This window comes from Durotheca rogersii, assembly GCF_024521655.1.
Source record: "Durotheca rogersii strain YMJ 92031201 chromosome Unknown GGS23scaffold_4, whole genome shotgun sequence".
Lineage (NCBI taxonomy): Eukaryota > Fungi > Ascomycota > Sordariomycetes > Xylariales > Xylariaceae > Durotheca > Durotheca rogersii.
In genome coordinates, this window is record NW_026251235.1 from 2,507,419 (window position 1) to 2,525,306 (window position 17,888).

Sequence of the window (17,888 nt, forward strand, 5' to 3'; positions counted from 1 at the left end):
ATGCGAGAACCCGTGAGTACGTTGTTGAAGAAGCAGATCGGCAGACGACCTGACTCCGACCCGGCCCGGCTCGGGGGGTGCCGCCGCGGGACTACCCGCCTCAACCTCAGGAGGGGGAAGGCCAGTACTTCTGCGGAGGTTACGTCCATACTTGCCATTCACCGCTACTGCCTGCCATCTCCATCTCTCCCTCCCCCCAACCTATCATATCTACCCTAACATCCCTTACTTATCAGCCTCCTTTTCTCATAAAGAAAAGAGACACCAGATAGGGGACTCCAACTGTAAAGTCACCAGTTAATACATCCCCCCTTGGGAAGATACGCACGAAACACATGCAGATATGCAAGTTTCTTTTTCTATCTCTTCAATCTTTCTCTTATAACTACCAGGCTTACCGCGAGCCCCGTCGCATACCTCATTTGTCACTTAACGCAGTGTGGGAGCCCTATATACCTACGTCGTACAGACACCCAACTGACTCGGGCGCTCGTAACGCTCACTGGCGTCTCAGTCTCTTCCACAGTCCACTCTTTTCCTGGAAGGTCTCAGGTCAACGGGTCGGTAGATAAGTAGCAAGGTAGATAGGTAAGGAGACAGGTAACCTCTTCACTCAGACTCCCGTCGCCGCCGTCATTCTCTTCATCGTTAGGGGAGACTTCCGCCAAGAGTGGCTAGGAAACCCCCAGCATCGCGACGCCAGGGCCAGGACCAGGACCACAACGTTTCCCGCCAGTATCGTTAAATACAAATATGACCCGTAGATAATACGCCGCATAACTCATCAGGGAATATTAGACCTCCGCCCTTTTCTTTTTCTCATATACACCATGACATGTGTGGATTCGTAGATGGGTAAATGCGTTTGTACATGCTAACCCGGGAAAAGAGATTGAAAGTTCACAAACCTAACGTCGCCCTCCCTTACACCCTGAACGCTTCCATCCTGTCCTACCTGCTCCGTTGCCGTGTCCCAACCTATATACATCAAGATGACACTCCTGGGATGTACCATATTCCTCCCAGACGCACCGGGTCGCTTTGTTCTCCCCTAGACCCCCCCATGAGGAAGGCGGTTGGGGAGACGGAGGGGTATCAGCCCACAATCCTTGGGGATATCATTTTGATCTATTATCGCATATTGCATGCAAAATTTCCACCGTGATCCTGTGTAGACTAACGCCGAACCATGCAAGCAAGCATCTTCTCGGGAGAAACGACTTCACTCCCCCCCCCCTTCCTCCTTCCTTCTCCTTGCTCTTTAGGTAGGCGTTATAGCTGGGGGTTCGTTGTGCACCATGCACTCGATACACGAGCAGTTATCACCACATAGGCACTGGTTCGACGTCTCTAGGTCGTATTGTACGAAGAAATATTCGCCGGGCGAACGGTCCTGATCTTCCGTGTTCGTAGGCTCTTTGTCGGGTGGGCTCGGCGCCGCCGGCGGCGACGTCCCGCTCGCCGCGCTCGCCGCTAAGGGTGGGTCTGGCATAGGGTTTCCGGCATCTATCATGTTTCCAAACGAGCTGTATTGGTACATGAAAGCCGACCGGACATGTTCTCTCGTCGCCTGGTTAAACGGATGCGCGGGGCATCCGACACACTGGCACGCGGTGCCGCAAGTGCAGTCATGGTTCGTGTATGGATTCCCGACGATCCCGTTCAAGTCAGTCTGAGACGGAATTTGGGGTGAGTTGCCGTAAGACATCTGCATCGCGCTCTGTAGGTAGTTCGTCATGGTCTGCTGCCATTGCTCGTACTGCAGTGGGTGGTGAGGCGTTCCGTACGAGTTTGGCTGCGCGTACGTCGCCGGCGGCTGCATGTGACTCGGCGAAAATATCTGCTGGTTGAGGGCTAACGGCGGAGGATAGGGGGCCATCATGGCGCCGGTTGCTGCTGGATCTTGGGGTCTATATACCATCGCGTTCATCGGTCCCTGGGGTCGAATTTGGGGTTGGTGCCGTAGTTGGGTGTGAGCTTGTGTTTGCACCTGAGGGTAGGATGGCTCTGGTGGTGAGCAGCAGCAACTCCCCGCCACCTCTACAGACGGCTCTTGTGATAGGGATTCTGTAGGACTTGAGGAGGGTGTGTGATATGGTGAACTAGGCGTGTCGGATCCGACGCTCGACTGACCCGAGACTCCGTTCCCGACGTTCACCATGCTACCACTAAGTGGAAATAAAGGTACGAGTCCTGTGTTTAGAGAGGGGAGCGTAGATTGGTAGCTGTATGACGACGGGACAAAAGATGCCGACTGATGGATTCCGTTTGATATAGAGGACATAAAATCAGATGAGGATGCTACCCCTATCTGGTCTGTTGGGCCCCCCGCTATCCCTCCAGTCGTCGCTGACGCGGTATTCGGAGCGCCGACGTAATTGAGGCTATTGGAATCCATGCGCTCCAGGGCGGCGGAGTAGTCTAAAGTTCGCCTCTGCGCCAATCCGGAAGCCGACGATTTCTGCACTCTAAAGGTTACATTCTTCGCAGGTGACAGCGGCGGGCTACCCGACGGCTCGGTCTTGACGGCGGCCCCCGCACTATTAGCTTTGCCGGGACGACTGCAGCCGCACTGGGTTTTGCGTGGTATCGCCGCCGTCACGGGTGAGCAGCTGCATGTTCTACCAGGCGGGTGAGGACAAGAACTCAACGGCCGGCCGGGTTTTCGCACCGGAATCATTACGCGGTCGCTATGAGTACATTTGGTTGACCGGTGCCCGCGTATGCAGGGCTCGCTAGAGAGAAAAGTTATCAGTTAGCAATATCTCTTTTTAGTTTTAGCCTGGCAAAGCCGCAATCCAGATATCGAGATTGGTGCAATGGACACACGAGATCCTCGCCTTGGAGGGATAGCCCGGATCGTCGGGAAGAGCGCGCGCCCAAAGTCGGCGTACAAGACTGCAGGCTCCCGAAACACAGAGAGAGAAGCGAGGCGCCAACGAGAAGGACAGAAGAATACGTTCAACTCACCAAGCCATTTTTCGCCCTTCGATCAGAGGCATATTGAGAGGCGTCGCGGAGCACCGCCGATGTAATAAGGAGAATCGATAGCGCAGCCTGCAGCTTGCAGCCGTATATACGAAGGTGCGCTCGACGCGGCCTCGGAACTACTGCTATCTCGATCGCTATTTCAGAGACCGACGATGGCGACACTAGCACGAGGAGAGGCTCGCGACACCACATTCACAGGGCGGATACGCGGAGGGAGCTTATGGCGTTCCCGGGGTTGTGCTAGGGGAAGAGGAGGGACTCTACCGTGACTAAAGTGATAAGCGATTGGCGCCGGAGGGAGGTCGAGCCCGGCGAGTAACCGGGGCGGGTCGATGATCAGGCTGAAATCCTCAACAAGGCCTTCGCAGAGATGGTGGCGAGATTGGCCGACAAGGTGGTTAGGGTGTAGCGGATGGATAACGTTGGCGGAATAAGAGATGAAGACCAGCAGGTTGTCACTGCATACGACACAAACGGGTTGCCGGGTTGTGTACAACTGGACCGACGATCCTCGATGAGTTCGACGCGGCAAAGGCCGAGACAAGGAGTAAGACGGCTAGGAGGGTTAGATGGCGCAGAGCGACGGCGCCTGCTGGATACGGCGCCTCTGACGTCGATACTCCCGGGAAGGCCGCTACGCTTCGCAGACAGCGACGAGGGCCTAGATGTGGTGGCAGTGGTGGTGGTAGACGAATCGGACGGATGGTGAAAATCGTGTCCGATAATTTTAGTTAGGACAGGACAGCAGAACCAAGAGCGCAGAAGGATGGAAAACCGGATCGAATGTTTTGGTTAATACCTAGGTATGGAGCAGCGAGGGGAGCCCCCCCCGTTAGGTTGACAAGGGGAGGAGGAGGAGGGGAGGGGGGTAAGAGAAGGAGGGAAGTTCTCGCTCGTCTGATTCCCACATGTAATGCCCCTGGCCAACACCGGCAAGCAGGCCAGGGCCTAGGTAGGTTAAGCCCGGTTTCGAGGCTGATAGGATTGAGAATGACTGGATAAAGCGGGCGGCAGGCCGGGGAAGCCTCGGTCTCGCGGTCTGGATGGCGGTAACGGATAGGGTAGTTGACTGGCTGGACCAGGGTTTGAGTAACTCAAGAAGCCAGCCGATATTCACTGCGGTGCTCGCTCGCTCGCTCGCTCGCTCCCTCTCTGTCCGTCTTGCAGTCTCTCTCTTCGCCTCCCGCTCTCTATCGCCGACTACGTGTATGTGAGTGGGAACCCGTAGGAGGAGGAGGACCAGGCCAGGGTTCCTGAAGAGGGGAGAGGAGGGGGTCTGTGTCTTGAATGCGAACCGCCCGTGCGGATCCGGTTCCTGATATTTTCTGTACGCGGAGCTGATCAACGGAGGGGGGGGCGTTGCTTAGGTGCCAGATGTGTACGTATAAGTGTAGACAGGTATCGAGGTAGGGTGTAAGGGTGGGCGAGCGGGCGTGAGTGAACGTGTACAAGCGCGCAAGCGTGTGCGGGTTGCGGCCAGCCGCCGATGGGGGTATGCCTAGAGGGCAGTAGGTTTTTTTTTTTTTTCCTCTAGGAGGGCTTCCCCCCTTTTTAGATTCTTTCCTTTTTTTTCCCTTCCTTTTTCTCCTCTTCCGTCTTTAGGCTTGTCTTCCCGTGTACTTATATAAATATATGCTTGTGTGTCCAGTATCTGCGTGCTAGTGGCTCCGGAAGCATATCCTTCTTTGCTAGCCGGCGGGTTCTACCTATAGCTCTCGGAGCGAAGCAAGCGAAAGGAGAGCGGGACGAGGAGAACCAACCTAGGGCAGTCTCGGGCGAAACGACAGCGGTAGCGGTTCCACACGCGGGCAAGAGACGGTAGACAGGCGTCTGGCGGTTCTGTGCACTCCTAAGCTCTGTCGTTACCTCACCGGCGTCACCATCGTCGCCGTTACGGCCTTTCCGGTAGTAAGTCCAGGGAGTAAAATCGAGCTAGTGGGAGCAGATACAGGCAGGCTTGAACAGTGCAGCAATGGCGGCGGCGGTACGGAGCCGACAACAGCGACAGCAACAGGAGGAGAAGGCGGCAGAAGCAGACGGCAGAGAGCTGTGCAAGAACAGGCGAGCAGAGACAAGGAAGATGTCAACGAAACCTCGAGTTCTCACACACTGGCAAAAGTGAAAGATGATTGGGGAGGTCGAGTGTCGTGTTGTCTGTGGGGGGGGGGTTGCCAAAACGAGCAAGTTTTGATTGGCCGCTTCCCTCGAATGGTGCTGACTTTAAGTTAGATCCTTCCACACTTGAGCCGACCAGGGTGGGCTGGAAGGCGCGCCTGGAGGGAAGGGGTACCTACATGTACTTCGGATATACCTGTCTGCCTCTCTGACGTGCCGTAGGGTTTACCTCCCGAACCTATCCTGTTCCTCACCTTGTCTTAGGCATCTGCCTTGGGTACTTTAGGTTCCTACTCATGTCTACCTGAGGTAGGAGGTAGAGGTAGGCATGTTATCAGGTAGGTTAGGTACTCACCTTAGGTACCCACACCAAGGAGGTTGGAGTTTGCCCACACAGAGGTACCTTACCTGTATGTCTGCGCGAGCAAGAGTACCTGCGGTATCCGATCAGTACGGGGTACTCGGTACCTGTCCGACACCCTGCAAGCGCCGGGCGGCTTTGCGTACCTAGGTACCTAAGGTGTCCTCTACCCGCCTCTGCTCGGCAGCAACACGTACCTACGCAGGCAATCTACGGTGGGAAACGTCCCCCCCAACCTGCTGGTTCCTTGCTGGAAACTACCTAGGCGTGGAAGCTTACAGCTAGCAGGCAGGCTGGATTATGTACCTACCTGCTTCGGTCGGTACGTGAAGTAAGGACCTAAGGTACCTACCATCACATATCTACGTCGACAGGGGGCATACTAGGGGACCCCGACGGGCGATGGCGGGGCTGATGAGGGGCACGCACAGAATGTGAAAATACATAGGTAGGTATACCTACCACCTACCGAACCTACCTACGCTAGGTACCTCACCTGCCTTATCATATACTCCCTACGATAGGTACCTGCCCAAGGTACCCAGTCTCGCCGCGCGGGAGAGCGTGGGGCGGGCTGCCACGCACCTACTACGCAACCTCCGTGCTATGACCCCCGCCTTCGGTATGTATGTAGGTAGGTAGCTAGGTACCTGGTCCGACCTCGACCTGGACCTCGAGGAAGAAGCTTGCCATCCCTCCTTCCTTCCCCTTCCTGCCTCTCTCGCTCCTGCTCCCCGTTTGCTCGGCTCGCGCTCCCCGCGCCTCGTCGCCTTGCCGCCGCGCGCGTGCGGTCCGGGTGCGCCCAGCCCCTCGGCGGGCAGCGCAGAGGACGACAGGTAGGCAGCGTAGCAACACCAGCCCAGCCTCGCCTCGTCTCGTCTCGTCCCGTCCCCGTAGATATCTGGCTCCCATGCCGACCACTACTACTGCTACTACACTACTACTATACTACTACATTACGACTACTACTACTACTACCCCAAGCTCTCCTCCGCGGCCGGCAGGACAGCGAGGGGTGGAGGTGGGCAGGCATGCGCATACGTATCCCCATGTGCTTTCGCCAGGTCTTGGGGTGGTGGTATGGGCAATACGCATAGGCATATGCGGCCCAGCCCGGCCCCGTCCATCCAGGTGACGACGGTTACGGGGCGCGCATGGGTGAGGCCAAGTCCGATCTACACACGTCCCAACGTCCGCGGACATGTCGCGATGTCGCCTTCGGGCCATCCAGCACCCGGCGCTGGCTCGTGACGGCCGGATTCTGGGGGGAGGAGGGGTTTCTGTCGCATGCATACACCCGTACGGCTTTTTATGCGCGCGTGCGTGCTACCTACCGTACCTGTGTACGCCGCCTTGGGTCATTCACGATGCCCGCCGCCTCCTCGTCTTTCCCTGCCTCTTCCTTCTGCTCCGCCTTCGCGCGCGACGAGTGGGAGGGACGGGTTCCAGGTACTAATAAGATCTGCGCACATGCCTGTAGGCATCGTATAGGTGAGATAGGTACAGGTAGGTGTATGTATACCGATGTATAGGGGCTTACCCTGGGTGTGGTGAGACAGCACGAGGGCGTTCTAGATAAGCCGTCGGCTCGACGCTTAAAATAATATAGTAAGTATCGCATAAAGAGCCAAAAAAAAGTATTTTTAAAAAGGGATTTAAAAAAGAATTGAGCTGAAAAGGAACACTGATCAAACTGGTGGCGCCTAAACCTATCTGGGCAGCATTGGCTCACCCCCCGTCTAGGTCCAAGCGTTCCGACGGTGCTCCAGGTTTCGATGCACCCATCCGCGTCGGCACATTATTACTGCCTTGTGCGGCATGCCGGCCACGACAAGTCAAGTCGAAGCGAAGCCATCCACTCTTGTTTCCTTTCCTTTCTCTCTTTTTTTTGTTCTCTTTCTTCCTTTCCCGTGCGAGTCTGGCGGTACCCGTGCGGCTCTTCGGGTTCCTCCCACGCAGCGTGTAGGTACCTGCCTAGGGTGTGTACTTTAGATGCCCCCAGGACGAGGGCATACAGGTTTATACCAGTCTACATACGGTAGGCTACCTAGAAGGTACATGCATCACCCACACTCGGCCCACGTCAGATTACCGGCATTGGTATATATATATATATCCTACGCCTATCTTGTTGGCGATAGATGCACGTATGGTAATACCCCCGGCATAGATTTCGACGGTACCTTACATACATAGGACGCGTCCCGACGATACGTGTAGATACGAAGCTAGCAATCCGTGATCGACCTCTCCCTCGCGCGCGTGCGGCGAATCGAGTGCCATCCCGGCACGCCATCGCGAACACCCCCCCGAATAGGAAGTTTGCCGAATCCTGCGCACCACTTGGGGAGGGCCGACAGGGGTTCCGAAAGCGTATATTAAAAGAGGAATTTACTCGCTCATATAGTCTCGAGTATCCATGAATGTGGACTCCCCATCAGACACCGCGGGTTCCCAAGATAGCCCCTTTTCGTTGCCACGCGTCCGCCGCCTGCCGGGTCTCCTAGCAGCTCCCTGCCTCGACGCTTCGCAGGTAGCGCACTGGCATTTCATCTCTGCCCGTTGCGGGTGACCCCTCCTGCGTACACGACCAATCGTATAGAATATACACTACCCACCCGTGTAAGTGGCTGCGTAGGGTGGGTAGTCACCGGGGGATGGCGATAATAGATCTTGGAGGACCCTGCATCACTTAGGGCTTTGCTGTTTTTTCGTTGGCCATAGGTCGTACTCGGGTGCCTCGGTCTTATCTTTCATGCATCAAGGGTAGAGACTTATGTAGGTATCGACGTTGGGGGGGGGGGGGGGGGGGGGAAGGGGTCCGGCCAGGTCAGACATGTACGTGAGGTGCCACAGAGATACGCGTATGATGCCGTGTCGTACCGCGCCCTATCTCTTCTCCATGTTCTTCTCCGAATCGAGGCTAGGTGAGCATCTGCTGGACATTTATAGTCTCATGCAAAGTGATCAGAGCACATGCTGGAGGTCTCGTAAACGCTCCCCTCCAACAACCCCAACCCACCCGACAAGCCTAGACCGCCAACCAGCTCCCAGCTCCGCCGACCAGCTCTGCCAAGTTAGATAAGGCTTGCCAGAGCTCGACAACTCGGATTCGACCCAGAGATTAGGTACAGGCAGTGTCGCAGGCTAGCACCGCGGTCGGGAACTACTCTGATTGGCCTCCTGCTTGGCTCCCCCAGGCCGCCTCCGTAGATCCAGGCAGTCGGTATAGGCAACAGCACACCTTCTGACCGCCCTACGCAGAGAACATGGGGTTCGAGCAGGTGGTTTATAGATATAGACAGACACCCGTGCCTTCGGACTAGGATCAGGCTCGCTTCCTGAAGGTTGTCCTTGCCGGCTAACTGAGAGGCTCGGATATGTCGGGCCGGGTACGTTTACTCAAACTGTTTCTCTGGCAGGACCCGGGGCCATCAGCGATCCAGAAGAACCGTCCGTCCCCAGTTCCTCCAGATCTGCCAAGAGACAGCCAACGGCTAGATTCCCGCCGTGATCCAACTGTGCTTTTTAAAATTTGTATATTGTAGGGGCTTGGTTAGCCGTGATATCATCAGCTTCCGTTATCAGAATCGTCAGAGTCTGCGAACATGTCCACGGCCTTCATGCGCCTCCGCGGCTGTAGGGTCGTCGAAATTTGGTCCCGCGATGGTGCGTCAGTCACAGACTCCTCTGCCTTTCTATCGCTCTCCGCGCCGTTATCCCCTTCGCTCTTATCGGGTATGGGCGATGTTTCGGCCACAGGGCTACGCTGAGCCGCGGGTTCTGCGCCGGTCTCGTCCATAGGCTCCCCGTCCTCGTCATCATCCATCGGAACGCCATCGATGTCCGTGTCTAGGTCCTCGTAGTCCACCCACGTACGGTCATCCATAGCCTCGCCGTCAACGTCGTCATCGACCTCCATCCCGCCGTCTTCGTCATCGTGGCCTGCCCCGCCACCAGAGGATACGGGGACAAACCCTGCTCTCCCTTCGCTTTGAGTCGTGCCCGAACCGGCCTCCACCGTCTTCCACTTGCCCTTCTTGGCCGCCTCGTCAGCCTGCTCCTCCTTCTTCGCGCCCGGCGGGTTCTCGAACGTCTCGGTGAAGATCTTCTGGCTCTCGTGAGGGAAGGCGCACCAACCTTCCCACAAATTCAGTACCAACTTAACGCTCCGCTTCCACTTCTCCGCCCTGAGACGACCCCAATTGAGGCGCTCGGCGATAAGGCCAAGGATCTCAAAGACTCGACTTTCTTTCAGGGATGCCTCGAAGAGCTGGCGATACCGCCAAGCGTGCCGTACGCCGCTTGTCGCCGACGACGAAAGTATGTCGCTCACAACGTACAGCCCGATAAGGCTTGACGCGCTAGTATCTTGAGCCTCGGCCGACTTCGCGTTGGGATCTTCTGACAGAGGCGCAGCATCGTATGCCTCGCCGCCGGCCTGATCTTCTTCGTTCTTAGCCGCCTTATTCCGCTCCGGATTTGCCGACGTTAGCGCGAACGGCTTGGTTATATTTGCAACAATCATGTCGACGATCTCGTCTGCCCCTCTGCTGGCATGTGTGATGGCGAAAGTAGTTACCCTCGCAATATCACCTTTCCGAATCTTGGCGAGTGTGGTAGGTAAGCGGGCCAGCAGGTGCGTTAGTCTCGCCTTATCGAGGGGATTCAAGTACGTGTTCTCGTTGTCTCCCGCATCGGCTGGTTTGTTCCCTTCCTCCTCGTAGTCTTCCTCCTCAGACGAATTGTATTCAGCGTCCGACACGAATTCGTCTATCGCGGTAGCGTATTCAAACGGTAAGTCCTTCTCGGGTATTCTCCAGGCATGGCTGCCCTCGAAAAGCGGCACATACTGGCCTTTTCGCCCGGGTCGAGCCCCTGTGACGATCTCCCATAATCGCCATCGGTACCAGACCCCACCTTCGCTCCGGGCGTCCCAAAGCCATGCCCACTTTTCTTCCTTCTGCACGTCAGGTCGCGCCATTAGAAGAGCCTCAAACTCAGGACCGTGTGCTAATACCGACTCGACAACCTTATGGATGAGCTGAAGTTGCCGAATGTCCCGAGGCGCCTGTACGGGAACGTATAGGATATTTCGCTGGACAGGGCCGCCGCCAGGTCCATAGGACGAGGGTGGAGCAAACCCGCGATGGAACCCGCCCGAATGGTGCGGGTTAGGATCGAGGGTCTGGGGGACCGGCTTTGCGCCGAATGGATGCGAAGTAGATGAGGAGGTGAGATTCGAGGTTACCAAGGCCGATGTCACAGCAGACGACAGGTGTCTATGTAGTGATAGGTAGAAGCCGTAGCCCAGGTATCGGTTCTGCAAGGAACTGACGGCAGCTTCGATGTCCGTTGCGGGTGTCGCTTTGGATAAGGTGATGATCGCGGTCATCGATCTCCTTTCGGTGCTCACTGCGGCGCTAGGAGGGAATATCTTGACGTTTTCGACGGTTAGGCTTGGTGGTATAAGCGCCTTGATAACTGCGGGTGACGTGCCCGGTGGTAGGTTCGCTAGGCGGAGAGTAGGCTTCGCGATAGCCTTCTGTTCGGCCAAATCCTTGGATCTCGCGTCGGCCTCGTCGTCACTAGCATCAAATACCTTGGAGAGGCCCTTGGGCTTTGGCGCATGGCCATCATCGCTATCGTCGTCATGAAATCCGAGTCGACCCCGAGTTTCGTCTACGGCTTTCCTATGAGATATCTGCTGGTGATTGTCAAATTTTCTCTTGCCGAAGGACGTCGGAATGGGCCCCAAAGATCCCGGGCCGCTCTTCAAATTGGACGAGCCGCCAAGCCCGCTGCCAAAGTGTCTCTTGGGCAGCCCTCCTCCTCTACCGTTATTATCTCGCCCGGAAATACCACCTTGCTGGCGGCCACCAAACGCGCCATGCTGGGTGGAAGCGGCACCCGCGTCGTCTCCATCATCGTCGTGGTCAAAACTCCTGACAAAGCTCTCGTACACGGCAGCGGTCTCAGCGGCCTCTCTCTTCCGTTTGGCTTCGGCGTCTGCCTTTTGCTTCTCGAACGCGGACTGTCTGGACGGCTTCTGGAGCTTGGCTTCAACGTCGGGGAAATCGGCGAGCTTCTTGGACGAAGGGGCGGACGACGCCATGGTGGTGGGTGATTGGGTAGGGCTATATGGTGGCTAGGGCGACACGTGGAGCCAGCACCACCTTCATAGCGAAATGTGAGAACTGCAGGAGTTGGATCGAATGCAATCGCGTCGGTAAAGGTCGAACTCTGTGCGGGCCGGATGCGGACGGGTGAGGTTGAGGGTTCAGGTAAGGATGGACGCAACGCTTCTAGATTAGGTACCTGTGGTGCGCGTTGATTTATTCCATAGATGCATAAACGCATGCATAGCGATTTATCGTGCGCATCACGTGCTGATAGAACGGACCCCCTTACTAAGCACAGGTAAGCGTATCGAAGCATATCGAAGCGTATCAACAAAATACACCTCTCCAGGGACGGCGTCTAGAACGGAACGGGTCACTTAGCGCTCTCCCACCAGCCCAGTCCTACCCCGCCAGGCGTTGGCCGATGGCCACCGTACGATGATGCTATCCCCGATTTTCATCTTTGACCCGTTGAGTCAACAGAGCCATTAGACGTCATCCCCCAGAAGCCTCCCCCGAGAGAGCCAACACGGCGGTAGTTTATCGGCCAGCGCTACATGGCACAGATACGGGAGGCGGGCGTGTGATAGCGTGCGGCGGGATTTCTAGCTATACTCTTTCTAGTCTGCTGATCGCCGGCCTCAAGTACGAGATTTGTCATCTCTAGAACTAGAACATCCTCCATATATAGAGGTATATACATACGTATCCTTGGCATCGTTGTGTTCTCTCTCCTCCGTTTCTTGGTCTTGCCTCCTTTCTCTCTCTACGCATATACCCGCATCGCATAGCGCCTGATCAGGCGGACAATTTGGACACGCGATCGGATCCGCGCCCGCCAGCAGTAGACACCGAACAAGCCACCATCCTCACCCCCCTGTCGAGAGTCGCCATGAGTGCCGACGCGAAGCCCGGGCCCGAGGCCAAGCCCAGCGCCGCCTCCGAGCCTCGGGCGCCCACCGGGGGCTACGACCCGCCGGCGAGCATCCTCATCATCGGCGCGGGCGTGTTCGGGCTCAGCACCGCCCTCGCGTTGACCAAGCGCCGAGAGTTCGCCCGCACCGCCATCACCGTCGTCGACCGGTCGCCGGAGCCGGGCGTGTTCCCGGCGCGCGACGCCGCCTCGATCGACACGTCGCGCATCATCCGCGCCGACTACGCGGACCCGGCGTACGCGGCGCTCGCGTCGGAGGCCCGCGCGCACTGGCGGCGGCACCTCGTCGACCCGGCCTGCGCCGCCGGCGCCCGCGAGACGATCGGCGCCCGCGGCCGCTACGCCGAGTGCGGGTTCCTGCTGGCGGCGGACGCGGGCCCGCTGGCGCGCCCCGACGGCGCGCTGACCGGCATCGCGTACGCGAAGCAGAGCTGGGTCAACGCGCTGGCGCTGGCGCAGGCGGAGGGCCGGCCGCTGAGCTCGGTGCGCGTGCTCGGCACGCCGCGGACCGTCGGGCTCGCCGCCGCCGGCGCCGAGTTCGCCGACTGGGGGTACCTCAACGACGCCGCCGGCTGGGCCGACGCCGACGCCAGCATGCGCTTCGTGTACGAGCGCGCGGCCGCCACCGGCCGCGTCGCGTTCGTCAACGGCACCGTCGAGCAGCTGCTGACGACGGGCGGCGGCGAGGGGAGCAGGGTGACGGGCGCGCGGCTCAGGGAAGGCGGCCGCGTCCTGTCGGCGGACCTCGTCGTCGTCGCGGCCGGCGCCTGGTCGCCGCAGCTCGTCGACCTCTCGTCGCAGGTCGTCGCCACGGGCCAGGTGCTGGCCTACCTCGACCTGACGGAGGACGAGCAGGCCCAGCTCGGCCACCGCCCCGTCCTCATGAACATATCGACGGGCCTGTTCGTGATCCCGCCGCGGGACCGCGTGCTCAAAGTCGCGCGGCACGCGTACGGGTACCTCAACCCGCAGCCGCTCGCACACCCGCCCCTCGGTTCCCCGCCCTCGGTCTCCCCCGGCAGCGACAGCAACCCGGTCGTCGTCTCCACCCCGCACACCCACCTCACCGACCCGGACCTCTCGATCCCGGCCGAAGGCGTCGCCGCCCTGCGCGAGGCCCTGCGCCGCATCGTGCCCTTGCCCGAGCTCCACGACCGACCCTTCGCCCGCACCCGCCTCTGCTGGTACACCGACACGCCGACCGCCGACTTCCTCGTCGACTACCACCCCCGCTGGCCGCGCAGCCTCTTCGTCGCCACCGGTGGCAGCGGCCACGCTTTCAAGTTCCTCCCCGTCATCGGCGGCCGCGTCGTCGACTGCCTCCTCGGCCGCCGCCCAACCGACCTTGGTCCCAAGTGGCGGTGGAAGGAGAAAGGACCGGGACAAGCAATGGCAGCAAGACCTACTGAGGCAGCTCACAATGCCGTTGTTGGCACCAGCGACGGCAGCGTGATAGTCACGGAAGACGGGAGTCGAGGTGGGCGTCCCGGACTAATCTTGGAGGAGGAACTGAAAAGATGACCAGTGGTGCGAGCCACAGCTACCAACCTACACATTTGGCATAAGGCGTACGCACCATCGAGCATACAGCGGGCGTAAAGTCACGAGGGATCTAGGCTTAGAAGGCAGATTTTAGAGGAATGCCAAAGGCATGTATCGTGGCATTAGGTCGGTCAAGTCACTCGAAACAATACACCGTGCTTGTTTTAACAACTGTGGTGGATTGTGACTAATGTCATATGAATCCATCCATCAACTCTCCGGCCTTGTAAATATCAAGGGATATCCCATGGGGATCTCTCTTGCCTATCTCCCAAGCTAGCCTACCCTAATCACGTCTAGTGCCGAGGAACAACATGCCCGGCAGCTCAACATGGTGGTATCCGCCTATTCACCTCCACTCCTCCCATCAACTATACAACCCTACCCTCTCCTCTGGGGTCGAATTAAGACGGCACCTTCGACCAGCGCGAATGCCGTCGGAGAGTGCCATGGCGCAGTCTAAGATAGCCCATGCAACCAGGTCTTAGGAACTGTTTTTCTTCTTTTTTTGGTATAAACTGAGCAACCTGGTCCGTCCAGTGTAGGCCCTTTCCTTTGTTAAACGCCGTTGCAATGCAGTAAAAACAATGATACAGGCGGCACAAATCTTGAGAAGCGAGTAGGTCAGTGACCTCAGCCGCCTTCTGTCCAGATCATCGCCGCAACTCGTCAAGGCTGAATATCGTCAAATCATGATCGTGTAATGTACATGCGGATCGAAGAGAAGTCGTGGAGCAAGTCCAGTCGGCAGTAAGTAGCTGTCCATGCCAGTGCAGACGTACGTGACTACTAGACCTTACGGAAATCTGGAATGTTGTGAGCAGACGCGAACGCAAGTCGGGGAGAGACAGGTCAACCATACCTTGCAAGACTGGATAAATCATCTCGAAAGCCTGGTAAATCTCCTCGCGGACCTTAGCGCCAGTCAGGACGATCTTGCCGCTCACGAAAATCAAGAGGACGATCTTGGGTTTGATCATGCGATAAATCAGGCCGGGGAACAACTCAGGCTCGTACGAGCTGAAATTGTGATGCCGGGAGGCGAGACCCTCAAGACGGATGGGGAACTTGATGTCGCAGCTGCCGACAATGTTCTGGATCTTGAAGTCGGTGAATTTGGCGTTGAAGCCAAGCTTCTGAATGATCCGGGCATACTTTCGAGACGCCAGTTTCGAGTCATCCTCAGATTTGGCGCCCGTCACAACCATCTTGCCAGAGGCGAAGATGAGAGCGGTCGTCTTGGGCTCGCGGATTCGCATGATAACAGCGGCAAAACGCTACGCCAGTTAGCAACCTCTCCGAGGGCCTTCGTTCCGAGGGGGGGGAGCCACCCACCTTAGGGTTGTACTCGGCATTGCGAGCGTGCAACGCAATCGTCTTCAGGTCCAAGCGACATTCAAGATTGACCGTAGCGACGATGTTTCTTTACAATGCGCTGTGAGCACTAGTGTAGTTAAGAGTAGAAGGGGATTCTGGATAAATACATACTGCAAGGTAGGAGTCAGGCCACTTCCACCCTGGTTAGCAGCAGGAGTAGCCGCGGGCGTGGCGGGAGTCACCCCGGTACCGTTAGCTGGCTGCTGAACACCGCCGTTCGCAGGTCGCTGTGCGTTCACTTTGTCGGAATCATACGTAGGCGGAGTAAGCTCGCCCGCGGCTCCCGGGAACGAGAGCGACCCAGGCGCAGTAAAGGCCTTGGCCTGCGCGGCGGTGGAAGGATGGGTCTGAATGGTATCCATCTTGCAGATGCAATCCTGGAATGCCTGACAGAGATGCGGTCCGAAGAGACCTGCTGACGGAGCGATCAGAACAAGACGTCTACCAGGACGACGAAACAAGCGGAGAATGAGATGGGGTTTAAAAAGAGCAGACGGAGGGAGAGGGAAAAGTATCAAGACGGGTGAATGGGAGAATATTCAAGCAGGAATCTTTCTGGGCGATGAATTTGTGCGAGTGGGGCCAGTCATTCATATGTTTGGGACACGGCTCTGCTCACCACCAATGGAGGCAAGTCGGCGGGTCATAGGGAGGGCGGCGATGGGGCGAGATGGAGGTACAGTCTACTTCTATTGTGTCCGGGCAACGCAACACGCGGGGCGATGATAGGAAAGTGAATGGGCGGCCTTACCAAGTGGTGTGCTGGAGATAAACAAGCAAATGTCTCCCCAACACAGTGCCAGTGGCGGCGGCGGGTACGGTAACCCGGGTGATTAGATCTTTCGACCTGTCGACCCTGAGGACATACACAGACGAGAGGATATCAGATGGCAGGCGAGGGTGTTATTTTTGACTCTCGACGAGGTGCGGTAATCGCCGCAGCTCCTTCTCCAGACGCGAAGCGCAAGATGCACGAGTGCTGTCGGGGTCGAGGATCTGATGCGATTCGACGACAACGACGGCGGGTACTCAGTCTCTCGCGGCGACGGTATCGGGGGGAGGGCGGCTCAGACGCGGTGCACCAGATCGCCTATTTCCTAGGCCCTAGTTTTCTCTTCTTGGAATCTCGTTTTCTATTGGTCTATCTTGTTCTGGCTACACTGCACTGGGACGTGTGCGGCGTGGTAGGTAGGGAGGGTTGGAGGATAGCCGGCGCTCCCGATGCGACGACTCGAGTCCTAGAGAGGCGACGACAACGAACACAAAGGCCTAGCGGAGGCGGTGTTCCAGGTGTTGCGGCTGCCGTCGAAGTAGGCTTTAGTCAAACGAACGAGAGCGGCCAACGGGTGGAGCGGCTTGCGACGTGTCCGGGGAGACGATGGCTCCCTGGAGAGACGAGGCCGGTAGGAAGTGACTTGCGGGCGGTGGATGGGGGGGGCGGGGAGGGAACACGAGAGGCAGACTTCAGCACCAGTTATGATGCCGAAAATGTGGTGATGATGATGGAGGAGAGCGAGGGCAGAGGGCGTGCTCAGGAAGGGCTCTTTTTATAGCTGGGAGAAACGTGGGGTGGAGAGGGGGGTGAGAGCGGAGGAGGGGCAGGGTGCGGGCGCAGGAGTACGTACCCTCTCTCGAATAATCCACCAGAAGAGAATAAGGAGGGCAGATCCAATGGCAGTGACTGAGAGAGAGGCAGAAGATAAGAGATAAAGAAAGCACAAATATTATGAATACCGGTCAGGTGCAGCGGCTGGGTTCACGCGAGAGACACCGTGGCTGGAGCGGCGTGGCTGGTGTGGCTGGACGGAGGTGATCAAGATTTGATGAGAGGGACCGTCGGTCAGGGCTTCCAGGCGGGAATTTCGAAACAGCGAGGGAGAGGGGAAGCCGCTGAATTTATAATTTTCGGGGTAAGCGCACATGTCAGGGTGGGCAGGGACGGCTTGGGCACGCACGCCCCAGTGTGGCGGAAACCGTTACCTTCCTCGCCTCGATGCCCACCCTTTAGCGGTAGCGCTAAGGTGGCAGTCCCGTCCAATCGTGTCTCGCTGCTGGCCCCTTATTTTATCGCGACCTTTTTTTTTCTCACCCTTCCCTTTTTCCCTGTTCCTCGCCCGTCATCGTGCTCTTTCACGTTCCTTCGTCGTCACCTCGAACGCCCGCTCTCCGATCGCTAACCAGGCCAGCTCACCCGATATAACCACAACCACCGTCCCCGTCGTCAGCATCACACAACGCACACGTCCACCTTTCATCACCACCGGCGTCATTACCGTCATCCTCGCCGCGTCAAAAGGGAGCCCTGAGCGGCGGAAGATGAGGTTGCGACTCCATGCGTCTCACCCACGTTTTCAGTTCGCATGGCAGTCATACTAGGTATCGGTTCGCTCTCCTCTCCTCTCTCACTTATCTCTCTTTTCCTTTTTTTTTTTCCTGCCACAGCAGC

At 57.6% G+C, this 17,888-nt stretch overlaps 5 protein-coding genes across 5 annotated transcripts; 2 read left to right on the forward strand and 3 right to left on the reverse strand.

Moving 5' to 3' along the window:
• Positions 1-1,213: 1,213 nt before the first annotated feature.
• Positions 1,214-3,202, reverse strand: GGS23DRAFT_381340 (uncharacterized protein). Its single transcript, XM_051513437.1, has 2 exons — positions 2,971-3,202; positions 1,214-2,735 (listed from the first exon to the last, which is right to left on the reverse strand). Exons 1-2 carry the CDS (start codon positions 3,000-3,002, stop codon positions 1,262-1,264), a joined length of 1,506 nt encoding a protein of 501 aa, XP_051375028.1. The 5' UTR covers positions 3,003-3,202; the 3' UTR covers positions 1,214-1,261.
• Positions 3,203-8,699: 5,497 nt separating this feature from the next.
• GGS23DRAFT_617405 (uncharacterized protein) lies at positions 8,700-12,050 on the reverse strand (the record flags this gene model as incomplete). Its single annotated transcript, XM_051520868.1, has 2 exons — positions 8,700-11,615; positions 12,027-12,050. 2 exons carry the CDS (start codon positions 12,048-12,050, stop codon positions 9,039-9,041), a joined length of 2,601 nt encoding a protein of 866 aa, XP_051375029.1. The 3' UTR covers positions 8,700-9,038.
• A 922-nt stretch (positions 12,051-12,972) lies between these two features.
• Positions 12,973-14,219, forward strand: GGS23DRAFT_556572 (FAD dependent oxidoreductase-domain-containing protein). The gene has a single exon (XM_051515660.1). The coding sequence runs from the start codon at positions 13,118-13,120 to the stop codon at positions 14,042-14,044; it is 927 nt and encodes a 308-aa protein (XP_051375030.1). The 5' UTR covers positions 12,973-13,117; the 3' UTR covers positions 14,045-14,219.
• A 635-nt stretch (positions 14,220-14,854) lies between these two features.
• On the reverse strand, positions 14,855-15,804 carry GGS23DRAFT_594452 (transcription factor TFIID-domain-containing protein; the record flags this gene model as incomplete). Its single annotated transcript, XM_051518165.1, has 4 exons — positions 14,855-14,871; positions 14,928-15,342; positions 15,401-15,488; positions 15,554-15,804. 4 exons carry the CDS (start codon positions 15,802-15,804, stop codon positions 14,855-14,857), a joined length of 771 nt encoding a protein of 256 aa, XP_051375031.1.
• Positions 15,805-16,193: 389 nt separating this feature from the next.
• Positions 16,194-17,296, forward strand: GGS23DRAFT_556577 (uncharacterized protein). The gene has a single exon (XM_051515661.1). It carries the CDS (start codon positions 16,330-16,332, stop codon positions 16,993-16,995), a length of 666 nt encoding a protein of 221 aa, XP_051375032.1. The 5' UTR covers positions 16,194-16,329; the 3' UTR covers positions 16,996-17,296.
• Positions 17,297-17,888: the final 592 nt, after the last annotated feature.